This window comes from Cyprinus carpio, chromosome B24 (assembly GCF_018340385.1).
Source record: "Cyprinus carpio isolate SPL01 chromosome B24, ASM1834038v1, whole genome shotgun sequence".
Classification (NCBI taxonomy): domain Eukaryota; kingdom Metazoa; phylum Chordata; class Actinopteri; order Cypriniformes; family Cyprinidae; genus Cyprinus; species Cyprinus carpio.
The window spans coordinates 18451945-18471678 of NC_056620.1; the positions used below are offsets into that span (position 1 = coordinate 18451945).

The window sequence follows — 19734 nt, forward strand, 5'->3', positions numbered from 1 at the left end:
TGTCTCTTTTATTTTTCATTTTAATTATTTTTTTTAGTCATTTTGTTATAATTTTTCATATTTAGCTTATTTTAATAACTTTAATATTTTTATTTACCTTTTTTTTTTGCCAGTGCAAATAAGATCCCTGCTGCTTAAAATGAACATTATTGCTAGACATTATTATAATTATTATTTTAAATGATCATTTAAATTTTTTTAATTTGCCAATTTTTTTTTTTTTTTTTTGGTCCACTTAAATTATCTAAAAATCCTTGAAACAAGATAAAGATTTTGTCTGCACGGAACATTTTTTTGTCACTCATTGTTAGTATACAAAGATTTCAGAAGTTGGCTTTGTGGGAGGAACCAGATGAAATTTAAGTCATTATTCAATGTAAATCTCATTCATATCCATTCACATTAATTTAACAAATAATTACATGTAGAAAAGAATAATAACGACTTTATTCAACAATTCTTATCCTCTGTGTCTCTCTAAATCAGCGTAGTGCCATTTTGACAAATCTGACTAGTACGCAAGTGGCTTACACTCTTGTGTGTCAGCCGTGCCACAAGGATACGTTTTTTACGTGTATTTATGCTTTGGTTTGAAAGCAAACAGCGCATCGGCGCGGCGCGTCTGACACAGAAGAGCGTACACCATCTGCGTACTGCTCAGAATTGCCAAAATGGTGCTACACTGATTTGGAGAGACACAGAGGAGAGGAATTGTTGAATAAAGTCGTTATTTTTGTTTTCTTTGTGTACAAAAATTATTCTCGTCGCTTCATAACGTTACGGTTGAATCACTGATGACAGATGGACTATTCTTATGATGCTTTTCATACTTTCCTGGACCTTGACACTGTTATTTATTTGGCAGTCTATGGGACAGTCACAAGCCTCCCGATTTTCATCCAAAATATCTTAAATTGTGTTCGAGACGAACAAAGCTTTTCCGGGTTTGGAACGACATGGGGGTAAGTGAATAATGACAAAATTTTCATTTTGGGGTGGAGTATCCCTTTAAGGGTGCACCCTAGACAGCACATATAGTCATTATAAGTATAAAAAGTTTAAAAGAAGTAGAAAAAATTAATCTATAAAAAAAACGAGTCATAATAACTTACATACATGTAAAAATATTATTTCAAAGAGTTTTATTTTACTAAAAAAAAGAAGATAAAAAATGAATTAAGCAGGATATGTCTAAAACTTTCATTGTAAATAAATGACTTCTGGTATGAAGCGCATACATTAACAAGTAGCTATGATAAAAGCATGATTCCCTATAGCACTGCTTCTGCATTTCATCTAAAGTCATATGTGGGATGTTTCTAACATTAAACCATAAAGGTGTTCAGTCTGACAATTGGAAGACGATATATATGGAAACAAAATGAGATTGTTAGCTTTGCAGGTGTTCGATTTTGGAGAAAGAAATCTCCTAGCTACCAAACTGGAGGATAAACAATGTTACTTTCTGTAATGCTAGCATTTGTTCTGCATGTGTATGATTTTCAACAGAGATCATTTACTGTGCTTTACACACCTGTAGTGTTTTACTGCACATTTTCAAGTAGGAGGCTGCAACATTGGACTTTCTGAGGTGAATGGAACATAATGGCATAAAAAACACTACTATTTGAAGCTTTCAGGTCAGTCTAGGTTTTTTTTGTTGTTGTTGTTTGTTTGTTTTTTAAATTAGCATTTTTAATCAGCAAAGATAAAAAAAAAAAAAAAAAAAAAGCATTTATTTTGTTATAAAATAGGGTTTAGGAGGGGTTTTCTCGACTTAACTTAAACGACCAGAGACCAGTTCCAGCAGAGATGTGTTATCCTTGTGTTCAAAACAAGCTTGTTACTTAGATTATTGCAGAAGTGTAAAAAATGGTCTGAGAGGCCGCAGTGGCGCCTGGCACAGGGATAATGAAAGCACTTGCAATCTGCTAGATGCTTAATCAAGTTCACACACATACCACTACTCTACATTAAAATCACGCAGCAATTCAGAGACTATGCAGGAACAAATTTCACACCAACTCTAAACGCCAAAGAGAAAGTGACCACATGAGAGAGAGATCTAATGCTTTGGAGGGAATGCTTAGATAAGTCTTGTTGGGTTCATGTAATTTCATATCATATTTTCCACCAAAATGATGCTGTTTGGATGGCTTAAGAATGAATAACAGCATTTCCATACTGTGACTACACAGCTGCCTATGCATTATGATTTTCAATACATTCAAAGTAAATAATATTAGATTTCTGCCATCACAAACTGCTTCAGTTATTTAAATATTTAAATAAAAAATGCATATAAATCAAATGAAATTTAAGTTTAGACAGCTGGGGGGAAAAAAGTGGCAGGACTTTATGATGAATCTTACGAGTTTTGAGTAAATATTTTAACATCCAACCTAGTTTGGCTGAAATTAATTTAAAAATGTATAATTTTTTAGAAAAATAAATATATTAAATTAATAATAATTTATTTACAGAAAATAAATTTATTCCATCCTAGTTTGACTGAAATTAACTTTATAATGTACATTTTTATAAATGTAAATATTTAATAAATTAAACGTATATAACGTATATTTATAAAGATTTTATAAATTATGATTTAAAAAATATAACAAATAAAATACATAGCAATAAATTAACAAATGACATTTAAGTTTACACAGGTGGGGGAAATAAAGTGGCAGGAGTTTATGATGAGTCATACAAGTTTTGTGTAAATATTTTAACATCTAACTTAGTTAGACTGAAATTAATTTAACGATGTATCATTTTTAAAAATATAAATATTTAATTAGTAATAATTTATTTAAATACATTTATCTCCAACATAGTTTGACTGAAACTTAAAAATTTAAATTTTTTATAAATGTAAATATTTAATAAATTGAAATTAATATTATATTTCATAAATGTTTCATAAAAAATGGAATATATAACAAATAAAATACATAGCAATCAATTCACAAATTACATTTAAGTTTAGACAGGATGGGAAAATAAAGTGGCAGGAATGAATCTTATGAGTTCTGAGAACACATTAATTAACATCCAACGACTGAAATGAATTTAATAATGTATATTTTTCATAAGTTTAAAAATTTAACGAATTAAAACAGAAGTAGCGACATATCTTTTCTTCTATATTTTGAAATACAGAGAAATGGATTATCAAAAAAAAAACAGTAGGATAGGGCCTTCTATGAATTGGTTGTTGATTGGATGGCAAACCCGAATGCAAGCTTATAGAAAGGGACAGGGAACTAAATCATTGGAAATGTCCAGCACACACCACCAGAGACAGTCATTTCACTGAAAGATCAAGTTATGACATTCAATTAAAAATTAGAAGGTAAAAATAAATAAATAAATAAAATGTATCATTCACAATTTCCTTTTAGAAAACTGACTGGGTAAATTTGCATTTGCTGACTTTAGAGTTGGTTTTTGTCATCTCCATTTCTGTTACAGAAATATGTGAAGTGAGTTCAGATTGGCCACCTGCATTGGTAACCTGTAGGTGGAAAAGTGGCATGAGAGCTTGATGTTGTCACGCAGTGAGAGAGAAGCATTCTGATTGGCTGAGTCTGCGCACATAGTTAAATGAAGCCGCTCTGATTGGTTTGTCATTGATTGTTTCAGTGGCCTTCTGTCTGGCCCCTGATGCATGACGGGAGGCCACTGACCCCTCTGACAGACATCATCTATCAGTATTAGCGAGCAAAGGGCAGGATGAACCCAACCAGGACCTCGGATGAGCAACGTTATGTCAAGCCAAAGAATGCACACACACACACACACACACACACACACACACACACCTTTGATTCTCTAGAAGTCTCTGAGAACTTTAAAGGGATATTCCACCCCAAAATGAAAATTTTGTCATTAATCACTTACCCCCATGTCATTCCAAACCTGTAAAAGCTTTGTTCGTCTTCGGAACACAATTTAAGATATTTTGGATGAAAACCTGGAGGCCTGTGTCTGTCCCATAGACTGCCAAGAAAATAACAGTGTCAAGGTCCATAAAAGGTATGAAAGTCGTTGTCAGAATACTCCATCTGCCATCAGACGTGCAATCTGGCTTATACGAAGTGACGGGAACACTTTTTGAAAGCAAAGAAAACAAAAATAACGACTTTATTCAACAATTCCTTTGTCAACAGTCTCCTCTGTGTCTCTTCATATCACCGTATGCTGCGTATGCTCTTCTGCATCATCCGCGCCACAAGGATGCACATGTATTGTACATGTAGTTAGCTTTGATTTAAAAGAAAACAGCGCATCCTTGTGGCACGGATGATTTTGGGGTGGAGTATCCCTTTAACACAAGTGTTGTGACTTCTCCATCTATAATGCTTTAAGTGATAGTTTATACAATACTGAAAATGCAGTCATCATTTACTCACCCTATAATGTCGCTTACAAACATGACTTTATTTTCTTCTGTGGAACACACAACAAGATATTTTGAAGTATAATGGGTTAAAACAACGTTGGATCTTGATTGTCATTGTGTAGGGGGAAAAAACAGTGTTACAAAATATTTAAATATTGGTTTTAATATTTATTTAGCAACCATCCCTTTAAAAGGGCAAACTTTTACCTTTTTTCTCCACTTGTACCTAAATGTTCGCTCCGTCATCATTGGCTAACCATACTAGCCTCTATTTTTTAAGCATAAACCTTTCTCTCTTTTTTTATTAAATAATTGTTTTGTTAGATTAGTGTTTAAAACAAGACCAATATTTCCAACTTCTAACTGAAGATACACTGAAAAAATGTAGCAACAATTTTCATTCAAAAATTACAACTTTTTTTTCCTAAAGTGCAAAAACAAAGTAGCTATTTTTTTATATTTAGATATTTTTAATACATTCTTTTAAATTGGGGGAAGTGGTGTAAGGTGGAAAACATGCAGTACACAAATATATAACTGCAATTTCACTACTGTTCAAAAGTTTGGGCTCAGTACAAAAACGCTGCATTTATTTAATCCAAAATACAGTAATACTGTGAAATATTATTGCAATTTAAAACAGCTGTTTTCTAATTGACTGTTTTTTAAAAATGTAATTTATTCCTGTGATGCAAAGCTGAATTTTCACCATCAGTTTTACATGATCCTTCAGAAATCATTCTAATATGCTGATTTGCTGCTGTCCTGAAGAATCATTTCTTATTATCAATGCTGAAAACATCTTTGTACTTATTTGAAATATAATTTTTCTGTAACAATGCAAACGTCTCTCTTTCTTTTTTTAATCACTTCTGATTGAGTTTAGTTTTAGAGCCATCAAGGGATAACTTGACAATGCTAACCAGCCAAATCTTGTCCTCTTTATGCCCCTTAGTGAGTCCAACTAGCTCCATTTCTGACTTTTAAATCTCTAAACAGTGTTTTCTGCTCACTTATGTTCTCTCGCCTGATCTCAGCTGCACGCTCTGGGAATTACCAGGTCAAGATTTCTGGCCTAAATGAAATAGACCCAGGGCTGAGCTTGGGCTTGCGAGGGCAGGGTGCCAAACAAACACAGGCCACTGCATGTGTCAGCCAAGAACCAGAGAAAGCGCAATGCAGTGCGAGAAAACACCACAATACATTTCAAGAGCCAAGAAAGATGCTTGCAGTAGCACTTCAATAATCTGCAACGTCGCAAAGCAAAGTGTGCTCGATAAAGTAAAAATGAAAAGCCAAAGAAGAAGAGACAAATAAAGAAATGTTTATCTGAAAGGCTTCATCAAATTGCTAATGACAGCTCAGTTAATTCGCTGACAGAAGACGCCATCGTGCGAGGGTGGAGGAAGGCAGAAATAAACATTTCTACAGAGTTATACACAGTCTGACAGTAAGTGTTATTTAAAGAAGTCCAATTAAGCATAATTCAGTGCATAATGTGTCTATCCACTCTCATTAATTTGAGTTTATATTTAAAGAGACTTAGATCAGATGTGACATACATTCACCCACAGAGAAAAAAAAAAAGTCCCTTTTTTTGTTAAAGAGCAACGGTGTCCTCGTGTGGCCGATGTGTGACACTACAGCAATCAAATAAAATATGCTTATGCGTATTAAATACGCTTTTTTGTGCCAAAAAGTATAGAAAACGGTTTTTATTCTTAATTTTCAAGGTTGAAATGCAGCCTGAGCATGGCATATGTTTAATTTTACTAACTCTACAAAAACAAAAGACACTGCTGGACACACAACAATAAACTACACTGCAACTATTCTGAAGATCTTCTTTATCCAGCTTCATTTAGCAAATGCAGGTGTTTGCCTGGTTACAACCTGCTTCCTCTGAGTGAATACAAGACATCTGCACACCTTTGATACATTATTCATGTGAGTGCAGGAGGGTGCTTGCTAATGAGCTACTGTAATCTGGCTGTTTTTGTAATTAAGAAACCATAATGCTAATTTGACAAGGGCAGGGGACTGACTTGTAAAAGCACTTAGCCGCAGGACACTGCCGGTATAAAAACACTGTGAGACTTCAGACTCTACAGAAATGTTTTGTTAATATGCTGTCAAATATTTCCAGATTATTTAAGGAATGCCTTAAAATGTATTCAATAAAATACATAGAATTTTGAGAGGAAGTTTGTAAACCCTCCAAACTGCACCTTGGATGGAACTAACATGCTATTTAGAGGATTTTTAAAGTATAATTCAATTTGTAATCAGGCAGACTAATGCAGGTCAGCACCATCATATTATTCCTGGAAGAAAATTTGCTTTTTTAAAACTTTTTTTTATTTATTTATTTTTTATGAGAATTGAAAAATATCAAACTATTTTTTTTATTAATTTTTAAGTACATTAATTTATTTGAATGTATCTATTTTTTCATTTATTTTAAAGAAAGATAGCACATGCACTTCTACTAAAAGGTTGGATAAAAGCCATTCAATAATTGGTAATAAAAAAGTGAAAGTCTCTTGCATTTATTTATTTATTAGCATTGTTATTTTAGTATCATTGAGATGTTTTTATTAATAATTGGCATTAGTTTTTTTCTGTTTTTATTTTAACTTTTGGTACAGTTTAAGTAATTTTGTTGTGTGTTTGTGTCATTTTCAATAGTTTTTTTTTATTTTTTTTTTTTTTATATGCTTATATAGTTTTTATATATTATTAGCTGTAGCTGAAACTAAATAAGTTTGAGTTTTTTAATCCATATTTTGTTTCGGTTTGTTTAGTTTGTTTTATTTTATTTCAAGTTTTTAAATTTTAGTTTTAGTTAACTGCAACAACCCTGGTTTGCAGATGCCACTTTTTTTTTAAAGTACCCCAGTTATGGATTTTTGAAAATTACCTTTCATGCAGTGTGTAACACAGCAACATCCTGTGAAGTTTTAAATCTGAAAGTGCACCCTGTATAAACTTATAGTCTCTCAAAAGAAAGAGTCGACTCTGAATCATTGAAACGAGTCGTTTTTAAAACGAATCCCAAGCCTTTCATGTTGACGTCAACATGGACAATGAATTGTTGGAAAAATGAATCTTTGATCGAAGTAAGGTAAAAATAAATGCATATTAAGACAATGAAAGTGTTTTTTGACCTTGTATGCATATCAACCTGTTGTTGAACCTGTCATTACCCATAATGGGGCACTTTAATATTTTGTTACCTAATACAGTGACATTCATACATTTCAGGCATGATTCAGTTATCCAAATACTTCTGAGGTCACTGTATACTTTGAGGCTATTACTGCAGAAATAACTAGTTTCTCTCTCTCTCTCTCTCTCTCTCTCTCTCTCTCTCTTAAACACTTTCAATATGATATGTTTTTAATGAGATTAAAGCTAATAATGCAACTAATGAAGCCAGTGAACAGAGAATGTGAAACTTGATGTAAACACAATACTAATTTTAAAACCGTAATCACTTTCCTTTCACCTCCAGCATATAAAAACATTTAATGAAGCACGTTAATAACCCGCCCACATCATTTTAAAGGCCATCACTTCACAGAGAACATCAGAAACCTACACTTTAAAGTTGAAGTTCTCACTCTCCTTCATCACGGAGCCGAGAAAATAAGTTGAACCATAGCAGAAAAGGGTCATTTTGAGTTTCAAATCTTTCCGGGAAGACAACATCCAGCGTACATCCCAGAATTCCACCTACTGCTGTGCCGCAGGGCGTCCGTTCATGTACTGTATGGTCTGATTACAGTAATCTCCCCGCAGCTTCTGTCTCTCACACACACTGTTATTATTTAAGACCTGCGGAGATAATAGCAGCCGTGCTCGGAAATGGCTATGTGTACATCTTTTCTCCCAGGGGCCACCGGGGCTCCTAACCTGAGGGAGCAGGAGTGTCTTTCCTCTTCTCCATTGTGCTGTTTGTCTTCTCTCTGTCTATCAGGCCGGGTCCCTGTTGAACGGGGTCAAAGGTTCCCTCAGCCGTTACCATTTATCACAGCCACAGAGCTGATATCTTGGAACGGGGGGGAGGGGTGTCAATCTCACGTTTCCTTTTCCTGAGAAAACACGAGCTGCTCGTCCCCTCCCGTGGCTCCAAAATCCAGTCCAATCCAGCGGGTCAGGAGCGGATTTATCCCACTAATGAATCCAACCTGAGCCCGCAAACACAGGTAGCCTCACAGGTCACCAGTCAGTAATTGGATAAAAGATCATCATCAAAAGCTATTACCACTCATGGCCGGATAGGAGCACCATGGTCAGCCATTACAATGAGACGAGTATAATTAATCCACTGAGCTCTTCAGACACCCAAAAGAGCTCATTTTAATTCAACATCAAGAATTCATTTAACTAAAACACGCTGGAAGCCGGGAAAGAGATATATAGTGCGATTAGACATATGGTCAGTTGGAAATCAATGGAAAAGAAACTTTAATATCGCATTTCTTGTCTTTCTCAATACCTTAAACTGAAAAATATTACTATGTTTGCAAAAATTATATATCATACCTAAAAATGTATATGTGTGTAGGGTTAACAGATGCTGAGACCACACTGACAATTATGGAAATTTGAATACAAAAAGTTTTAGGACTTTGAAATAAATAAATAAATAAATAAATAAACAAAGAAACATTATGAAGAAAGAAATATTAAGGGGAAATTAAATAAAGGAAAAAAATTCTATACCATGCATACTGTAAATAAAAAAATGTATACATACAGTGGGGCCATACAGTCTGTATTGAACATAATTTGCAAAAATGTAAATGTGCGTGTACACACACACATCACACACACACACACACACACATATATATATATATATATATATATATATATATATATATATATATATATATATATATATAGTTAAAAATTGTATAAAAAGTATTTTATATATATATATATATATATATATATATATATATATATATATAATGAGGGATCTATACAGTCTAAAATATGTAGACTACATCTGAATATAAAACATTTTAGAATTTTGGGTACAAACATAAGGAACAAAAAATAAATCCTATTTTTTTTTTATTGCTGTTATTTGTTATAACAATTTGTTAGTTCATGAGGAAAGTAGCAATATCTGATTCGAGAATGAATGATTCATCTGAGTCTAATCTTTTCAATGAATCATTGATTGAGTTCACACAACCTGTCTGAATTATTTATTCACTAAACAGGCTGATTCTATTCTACTCACTGTCTCAATTATTTGTCCACCACGGTTAAAAATCACACACATTTTTTGTATGACTTCAGAAAACGTGAAATATGCCGTGCGACTCATCTAATGCGCTTTAAAATCCTAAACCCTAACAACCCTTTGAGCCTTTAAATCCAATCACACACTGTGCTGTGTCCAAATGAACTACAGTACCTAACAATCATAAAACTCATTGTGGTTTCAGAAACATTCACTACAGAATCACATGAATCAATGTGGCTCCAAATGTCGGGTTACATTTAATGACTTCAACAACTAATCTAAGAAATAATTAGTGTATGTGAGGAGCCCGTTTTCGGTCGGATGCCGGTCATGAGCAAAGCCAATCAGACAGGTGAAGCATCCATCCAATTGTGATGGGACAGAAAATGAGGTCACGATGGCGCAAACAATCGAAGACAAAACAATTATTCCACAGCTGCTGATATTTCATCTTTTCTCACCGCAATAAGACGCCACACATGAGGGTGAGTTTATTGATCTGGGCGGAGGGTGGGACGTCTGATCATTGCACTAGTCATTATGCAAGAGCTGCTTTCCCCCTTTACTTATTAAGCTGCTCTGATTTCTACCTGTTTCCATCAGAGCTCATTAAAAAACAATGCAGAAGGCTTGCCTATCTCAGCGTGCTGGTTGACTGCACTATAAAAGTCAAGAACTCGTCACTTCCAGTACTGTGATAAGCCCACGGCACAAATTGAAACCGGTTTGATTAGGCCTCGTGGAAGGCTCTCACCCTCTCTCTCTGTTTCCAGCAGGCTGCGCATTAAATCTCCCCAGAGGGAACGTCTGAGATGGAGCCATGCCAGTCCTTTGGCCACAAACTAGTAGGGTCCTTTCAGAACATGACCTGTGGTGCTCACACAGACTAACAGTGTGAGGTCCAGTCGTGGCTCCTAATATATTCAAAAGCCCTCTGGCAGTGTGCTGGGTGCATAAATTATCCGAGGTGAGGAAGTCATACTGAATGCTGAATATTGACGGCTGTGGATTTCAGCAGCCTGAGGGCCGCTCGGACCCTCTTGATGTTGTAAACGCCTTTAAGACCCCCTAACTTTCTTGTGTCAAGGATAAATATCTCTTCTCTAGTTTCTAAGGTCCTGCTTTGCCTTGGCATTGCACGTATTTGGCTAGAAGAAACTCAATTTTTATACATATATTTACCTGCTTGTTTTTGAGCAGTTTACCCAAGCAAGCAAACCAATTATGCCATAAATGTTGTTTTGCTATACACTTCAAATGCAAGATGTAAACAAGAAGAAATAACTGAATTTATCAAGAACCCCAAATTTCCTTCTAAACTGGGCAATATGCACCTCCTTATTATAAATATCTAATTCAACACTACGTACATCTGGGAAGAAATTTAGAGAAGTGCAATCAAATAGCCCTGATGTATAATATAACTGCAAAAGAAAATAAATAATGTATGCAGAATAAACCCACCCTGATTGTGCAAAATGGTGCTGGGGTTTCATAAAATTGTCTCCATGGTTACAGCATTTCACTTTCAAATCAAACTCTTAAGTGCGGTAAAGCTTCCTGTGGGACTGTTGTCTTCCTGTTGCAGGCCTCCGACTGACAGCCTTTAAACACCCTGCATGCATTCATTTAGTTTCAGCATAATGCTTTTTTCTTTATTATTAGCATGTAGAAAGAGCACAATTACCAGCTCCAGTGTGTTATTTTTTTGCTGTGTGTTAATGGTAAAGTGTGTGGGAGAAGTGGTCCGGATGCAAATCATGGATGGGATTTGCATTTAAAACAGCCGCTTATTACGCTTAAACTAGGGATAAGACACTAACATACATGAAGATTCAGATCTCTCACTGTTGAAGATCGGGCATATTCACATTTTATATAAATATGCAGTGACCCCAAAGCCAATTTGGACACTTGTGCCACTTAAAAATGTATGAATGTCTGCATTATATAACACGAAAGTCTGCTTGCACTATCTTTCCTACCAATAAATGCCACCTGGATTGATATTCAATGACATTTATACATTTTTAAGTGTGGCCTACAGGAATTATATGGGTTTAATACAAATTAAGTTTAATCGACAGCATTTGTGGCATAATGTTGGTTAAAATAAAAAAAATAATAAAATAAAATAAAAAAAATCAAAATAAAATAAAATAAAATAAAATAAGATGAAAATTGACTGAGCCCTCGTTTTCTAAAATAAATAAATAATAGAATTTAAAGCTACACTGAAGCACTTAAAATGGAACTGACTTTATGGAGGATATAAAACCCGAGATGTGTGAAGCTGATAATTCTATCAAAGCATTTAAATTATTTAAATGAACTATTCTACTGTTATTTGATCTATAGATCTGTTTAAATAATTTTAAGTAAATTTTATTGTGTCTTGTGGCTATACTTTTAAAACTGTGAGATTTTTTTAGAACTGTTAGATTCCATTGTAATTGTCTCATTGTAACCCAAATTTCTGCATTTTTACTGTAAGGAAGGGACAAATAGAAATAAATTGTTGAGGTAATCAATATTATGCCACAAATTCTGTCAGCCAGGCTTACTGAAGACGTGCATTCATCCTAAACAAACTAAACAAAAATGAGAAATGGCAACTAGCTGAAATAAAATAAGTTAAAGATTTGATATTTTACTTCAGTTAATGTTTAAATCATTTCAAGCGATGAAAATGCTGATGGTTTTAATTTTAGTTAACATTAATAACCCTGCACTCACTAACAAATTTCAAACAAGCTTGTCGTCATAACTGAGCAACTAAAAATAAGTGGGACTGAATCTGCAACACACAAGGCTTTCCCCCAGCATCATTCTGCATGTACAATCAATACAGAAGCAAAAACATCAGCCAACATCTAAACGTCCGTGTCAGGACCACCAGTGACCCGCAAGCTAGAAACTTTCCAACTGTTACTCCTTCCCGTAATTAATGTTACAGTTCTGGAATCTAGACAAAGCCTGGTTATTGTACTTGGCACAGCTGGGCATCTTTTGGTATGTAAATGCTTGAATCCCCCCGCCAGACTCCACTGCCACAGGCTGTTTGGAGATCTGCTCTGTGCACTACAAGGGGCTTTTCTGGTTCCCTGCCAAACAGAAACCCAGATGAAACACCAAATACAAACATACAGTATCTCTGTCACCACACACGCATTATTCAAAAGCAGGCAATGGACCCTCAAACACAGCGTGATGATCAGTCACAGCTAAAACTGCTCATAAAACTCACCAAAATCAGCTTCCCATCTATAAAGGATGTAGAGGCGGAACCTTTCCCCAGAGGATGAGGTTATTCTGGGCCGTGAGTGAAGATTTCTTTCCCACACCTACTCACAGACACGAAGAACCAAAGCTTCTTCTCTAGGTGATTTAAAAGCTCTCACAGGAGGGACTTCATCACCTTTTAGGATAAACATACTGTACAAGAGACGTCATCTGAAACTGCTGTTTGTCTTGAGACCTGTTTATATCTGTACAAAGGATTCAAGGAGGTCTGAAAAAAATCCCCAAAACACAACTAATAACAGAAAACGGTGTGACCTTCTCACTGTAATTCTAAATGTGATCACATGCCTTTTTAATTTTTGCAAATGCAACAACTTTTCTCTGAAAATTCTCTTTGTAGCTTTACGTTTAAGTAACAGTGTTGCTTTGAAACAATTCTAATGTCCATAACATCCTAAAAACCAAGAAATAACCATAGAAACTAATAGGAAGTTAAAATAAAAACTTTAGTAAAATCATAAACCTCACATTGCAATCTAATAAATGATTATGTATGTTATATATAATTGGTCTGAATCCATATGACTCATCATATATCATTCATATAACTTGTGTGCAGTGTTGACTACAGTAAAGTGAAAGCGTCCAGATTAAGGGTTTTTACACAAATCGACATCTATGCAATGAAGGCTTGTAGTTTTAGACTCCGTAATATTTAAAATAAATAAAATCACTTACATTTAAATCAATACAATTTCCACTGACCCTAGAATCGCACCAATGTGAAAAAAAAACACGGTGTTATTTGGCATCAAAATAATGAATTATCAAAATCATGTATTGAATCTTTGCCTTCCCTATGAGTTTTAAATATATAAATATAAACTATATGTGTTTATTCATTAATTTGCACTGTAGACACTGTAAGAAACAAAACTCCAGAAACCTAACCCAAGGATCATGACTGTTTCATAAAATGGTTACATTTTATCCCGTACAAGCAGATTTGTGCTTGAGCAAGATGGTTAAACCTTGATGACCCTCCTCTATATCATAGGTGACTATGGATATGATCACTAGTAGTCACCATCACTGATGAACAGTAGTAAAAGAAATGGCATTTTCTGAGGAAAGTGCACCACCTACTGGTGTACTCTGGAAAGTGAAAAAGTGAAGCACTAACAGCCAAGCACGTTGATGTACTTGTTAGAATTAAAATTTGGCAGGTCAGACTTAAAACAAATGATCTGGCTTACAAATATTAGAGAATTAGAGAAATCGGGTGTACAATATTTCAGAAACGCTTTCTTTCAAAGAGAGAAGTAAGCAAAACTTTAGCAAACACAAAACACCATTTCATATGCTTCATCGAATCGATCATATTCATAAACAAAGACTGCCAGTTGCTCTCAACAAATCTCTAATCAGCTGTTGAAACTTTGAATTATAATTTGTTGCAGATTTAAAACAAGTGAACTGGGTTACACCTGATATTTAATCAGAGAAATCGGGGGAAAATATTGAGAACACTCTCACTCAAAAGAACATAGTTAGTAACACTTCAGCACACACACACAGAATAATGAAGCAGTTTGCACAAAAAAAATAAACCCAAACAGTACGTACAAGAAATTATGTTTTAAATCTGACAGCAGAATAAATATATAGAAGCTGACCGATGAAACAATGGATTTAAAAAAAAAAACAAAAAAAAAAAAACCACCTTATTTCATATGCTTCATCAAAATCAATTACATTCAAAAGCAAAAACCACCAAACCTTTGGCTACGAATGCTAAAAGCTGCCAATCGCTCTCAACATGAACTAAAACACTCAATAATCAGCTTTTGAGAAAGAAAAACAACCAGTGGATATGTTTAACCTCTGAATAAGATCAGATAGAAAGCTTTCCAGTTTGATAACCTTCACTCAACAAGCAGAAAAAAAACACTTGCTGATGATTAATTCAGACCCTCATCAGAAGAAAAAACACTGATTGTGCTCTCCAGCAGAGAACACTCACAACCTTTAAGTCTCTCAATGTGCAATAATTTGCAAAGATTCATGTTTACAGTCAGAACTCAGCAGCACACAGATTCTAGTATACTGGAACTGAATAATCTGTGATGTCTTATAGTGATGCAGAAATCTTAAAACTGTTTTAGAAAGGATTCTATGATGTCCAGCGCCACCAGGCCACCCTCATCCGATCCCAGACGGCCTGCAGAGAGTCGAAGGCTGGACGCACGTCCAGGATGGAAAACTGGTAAGTGTCTTTATTAAGTTCCCCATCGTAGTAATCAATGACATACCGGACTTCCTTTCCGCACCGATCTATGATCCAATCGTGTCGGTCGAAAGGCAATTCATATCTACAGAGAAACATAACGGAGAGAAATCAAGCACTCTGTAGCTTTTTAAACACTTCCTCTGGGATTTATTTTTATATCTCACCCCATCCAGTGACGTATTCTGGCTCTAGGCGAGAACTCTTTGGCTTTGCCCCCGAATCTCTTCAGAGACGGACCGCATGGACACTCGCTGCCAGAAACAAACAGTAATCAAGGGCGCTATGATGATTCTTGCATACTTGGCAGTTTATAGAAACAAAGCAGATCACACTGCCACTGACCATCAAATGACAAACAGAAGGTGACTAACACCATATTATCACCTCGCTTATCTGACAGCAACAGGGCTTCAGAGGTGATGACGAAGCTTTTATCTGATTAAAATGTGCTTGGCATCACAAGTTACTTTATTATCAGTCACCATTATTAAGAATATAAATGTATATACATGTATGTGTATTTATATATACATAGTAAATAAACAGAGCAGACATACATATATTATGTAAAAAAAAAAAAAAATTAGATTTGGATTAATTTAATGCATCCTTATTGAATAAAAGTAATTAACAACATTTTTAACAGTCAGTGCTCATGTGAAAGTGAGAGTTGTGTTGCAGTCACCTGGCGTGCAGTGCTTCCCACTTCAGGATTTCCTGCCAGGCTTGATCGTTGTTACGATTGTGGATCTGGATTATATTGGTCATGTCTTCTGGAGCAAGACTGTCATCCTTCCAACGCCACCTAGCAAAATAACAAACAGCAATTAGCTATTTACAGTAATTCAGCACAAAAAAAGACAGATTTTCCTTCCAAAATGTGCAAAACATGCTCTTGTCTTTTCTGCAAAGTTTCAAAACAATATCTCCTTTTCGAACATAGTGTGCTGCCTATCTAGAAAGCATTTTGAGGCACTCCCTAAACAGAACGCAAACATTTGCCTACCAAATTTTGCCTGCCAAAATACCAAATTTAACCAAAATATAAGGCAGCATCTGGTTTATACCACACGGATAAAGCAGTCTCAGAATGCACAGCATCAAGTAAAATAGAAAAAAAATATCTAAGATGGCAACTGAGCCAAGAAATAACTTTTGATTTTATTTAAAACATTTATATTTTTACACATTTTATAAATTTTTTGATAAAAAAAAAACACATTTTAGTGAGTAAAAAATAAGAATAATGTGAATTATATATAATACATGAATAATAATTTAAGAAAAAACAAAAAACATTTACATAAAAAAATAATATGCATTTTTATATTACTTTTTAATCAAAATGAGACACTTGTTAGCTATATTTGCACACTACCGTTCATAAGTTTGGGGTGAGCATTTTTTTTATTAATGCTTTTATTCAGCAAGGATGAATTTAATTGATCAAATATGACAGTAAAGATATTTCTGAAGGATCATGTGACACTGAAGACTGGACTAATGGATGCTGAAAATCATGTTTCGCCATCACATGAATAAATTACATTTCAAAATATATTAAAATAGAAAACAGTTATTTTAAATTGTAATAATATTTCACAATTATTACAGTATTTTTGATCATGCAATAAATGCAGCCTTGAGCAGAAGACAAAAACCGTGTTCAAAAACATGCTAACAACAAATTCTATTGGAATTAATCTATTTGTATGCCGTGTGGCATTTCTTGACCTTCTAAAATAATGTACTTTTTTATTTTTCTATCTAGGTAAACAAGTTACAACACTCAAAAGCATCCTGAAGCTAAGCCAATGGCATATCTGGTCCACTTAGAGCTCTCCAAAACATAAACAGCACACGTGTCTGGTTGTAAAACATAGATTTAGGAATAGAAACATAAAGGTAAGCTCACCCTTTCCGCAGCATTGCATTCCAAAACATCTGTTCAGAAGGATAAACCCAATTCTGGCCTGTGCTTGATCGTGGGATTTTAGACTCCTCTCTTTTCACGGACAGAGAGAATGGCTGGTCCGGGGCGGGCACCTGATTTGGAGGAGGCATCTGTGGGACATATAAAAGCAACATTAACACACACAAGCCAAAAGAATCTCAAAGAGCATCATCTTAACGACGGGATGCCCAGCTCACCATGTTTGTGGGATCGACGGCTCCTTCAGAAGCTCTCATGGGACATTCGACAAACTCGTAAGCTCTCTCCTGATGCACAGGCCCGGCCGGCGGAGTCTGAGCCTGATGCATGGGGCACTCAGGAGGCGGAGAGCCTGGGTTTTTATTACACGTTATGAATAATTATTACATACAATCCACTGATATCAAGCTCATGATAACAGATGGTGCATGACTCACTTTTAGGGGGCTCTTGGTGCATGGGACACCCAGGGGGTGGGGACACCCCACTAAAATGAGGCGCTGACATCGCAGACTCTGCCTGAATAGTTGGGGCAAGATTGGATACAGATGCACCCATGATGAACACCAATCCTGAAGAGATCAAGAGATCAAGAACACTGAAGGTCAAGTAGATCCTGCTGCATCTACTTTCTCAAAATCCATCATTTATTCACCCTCATGTTGTTCCTAATCTGTAGGACTTCTTTCTTCTGACAAAAAAAAATGACTTATGTCAAAAAACGGACTATATAAGTATTATAAAACAGTCACTAAAAAAAAATTATATCTACAGTATATATTTCATAGAGATTTGTAACAGCTTGACATTGCAGTTACTCTTTTAAGAGATATACGGGCTAAAATAATATACTGTCAGTGAGAGCACATCTAAAATATAGTTTTAATAATTTATATACCATGTTAAACCAATCCCAGAATGTAAGAATTACAAAATAAGTTATATAACATCATTCATACACGTTAACAATGTCACGGAATACCAAACCATATTATTTCTCTAAAACACCTTCTTTAAAACGTAACCAGATTTTTAACTGTCTTAATATAATAATATCGATCACTAAATGTTTACAGATATTAAAGCAAAACTCACTTTTCTGTGAGTGTAATGTGTGGATCGGACGCTCCGCAATGTCAACGTGCACCGCTACTTCCGCTTCATCCAGCATGCACTGCGAGAGGGGCGGGACAAATGCGTCGCTCATAAATATTAATTAGATTGGGAAAGCTTGGTTGGTTCTACGCAAACGGGTATTTTGCTTTTTATTTTTTCTTCTATTTGTTTAATATACGTTTTACAAATTGTAATTTCTGTGCACTAAAACTGTAAGTCAGTTGGAATAATAACCAATGAAATTCTAATAAATGAATACGCAAGATATCAAAATGAAGCAAACAACGGATTCACCTTAAAAAGGACATACAAAATCATCATGGGTCAAAATAAAACATATTGCTTTATTGAGGCAAATGGCATAACCAAAGTGAAAAATTAAGACACGTGAAAGAACAAACATGTTTAAAAATAGCTGTTGTGTCATTCCTCAGATACATGCACTTTCCTTCAATATAATGGGAAGATGATCCCTGTGCTCACTGTAGTAACAAATGTAAACCTTTACATGGCAACAATTTCCTGTGACATTAGTTTATGGAACGCTTCAGTAATACACACACACACACACAGTCATGATATTGTGCATTTTCACATTCCATTAAATTAAACATTAATGCTGAAAACTGAAGATTTGGAACTTTATGCATTGAAAAGACTTTTAGTAAAAGTAAAATGAAATATTGTTCTGACCAAAACAAAACAACATCTTAAATGACTTCTAGATTCATAATTCAGAGTTTCCTTGGAATTGACCTGCAAGGTCCTGAAAGTTACACTGAATGAACTTTTACCTTTTTTCCTATGCTTGTTTCAGATTACACTTGTAGAAAAAAAAAAAAAAAAAAGAAGAAAAAAAAACAGTATTTAAATGCATGTCTGCTCACCCAGCTGGGTTTTTCTCTTGTTGTGCCACCATATATTTAATATGTAGGCTACGATTAAGAACAGCCATTCTTATTTTTGACCTTTGGTTGGAACATTGGTGAGAACTAAAAAGATAAAACAATCAAAGTGATAGTCATACATCCATTCCTTACATGACCATACAATGAACCATGTGGTACAAAATGACACTAGAAGAAGTAAATAAAAGATGTTTATTTAACGAAACAAAAAAGGCATTTTGAGTGATTGAGTACGAAGGCAAAATAATAATAATAATAATAATAATAAATAATAATAATAATAATAAAAACATGGATTCCTGTATATCTCATGCCAGTAAAGACAATTCTTCCTAGGTCTGGCTCTCAAATAACGCATTTCAAAATTCAAGTACTTAGTTCATTAAAAACAGAACCGTTTTAAAATTGTTTCCACGCAAGTCGCTGTAAGCCATCTCGAACTGTCTTCCATACATTTTAAATCAATAAAACTCATGCGCTCACATCCGTGCCGCCACTGAATGCACGTGTACAGTATGAATATTCTACACTAGATTCGTCATAGTGACAATAGATTTTAAAATGAATTTATAA

General features: G+C 34.7%; 1 protein-coding gene across 1 annotated transcript; it reads right to left on the reverse strand.

Annotated features, from left to right (window-relative positions):
- Nucleotides 1–14391: 14391 nt before the first annotated feature.
- On the reverse strand, nt 14392–18388 carry LOC109049114 (holocytochrome c-type synthase). Its single transcript, XM_019066802.2, has 7 exons — nt 18233–18388; nt 17575–17709; nt 17356–17489; nt 17120–17268; nt 15890–16009; nt 15369–15455; nt 14392–15286 (listed from the first exon to the last, which is right to left on the reverse strand). Exons 1-7 carry the CDS (start codon nt 18342–18344, stop codon nt 15088–15090), a joined length of 936 nt encoding a protein of 311 aa, XP_018922347.2. The 5' UTR covers nt 18345–18388; the 3' UTR covers nt 14392–15087.
- Between the last annotated feature and the right edge of the window lie 1346 nt (nt 18389–19734).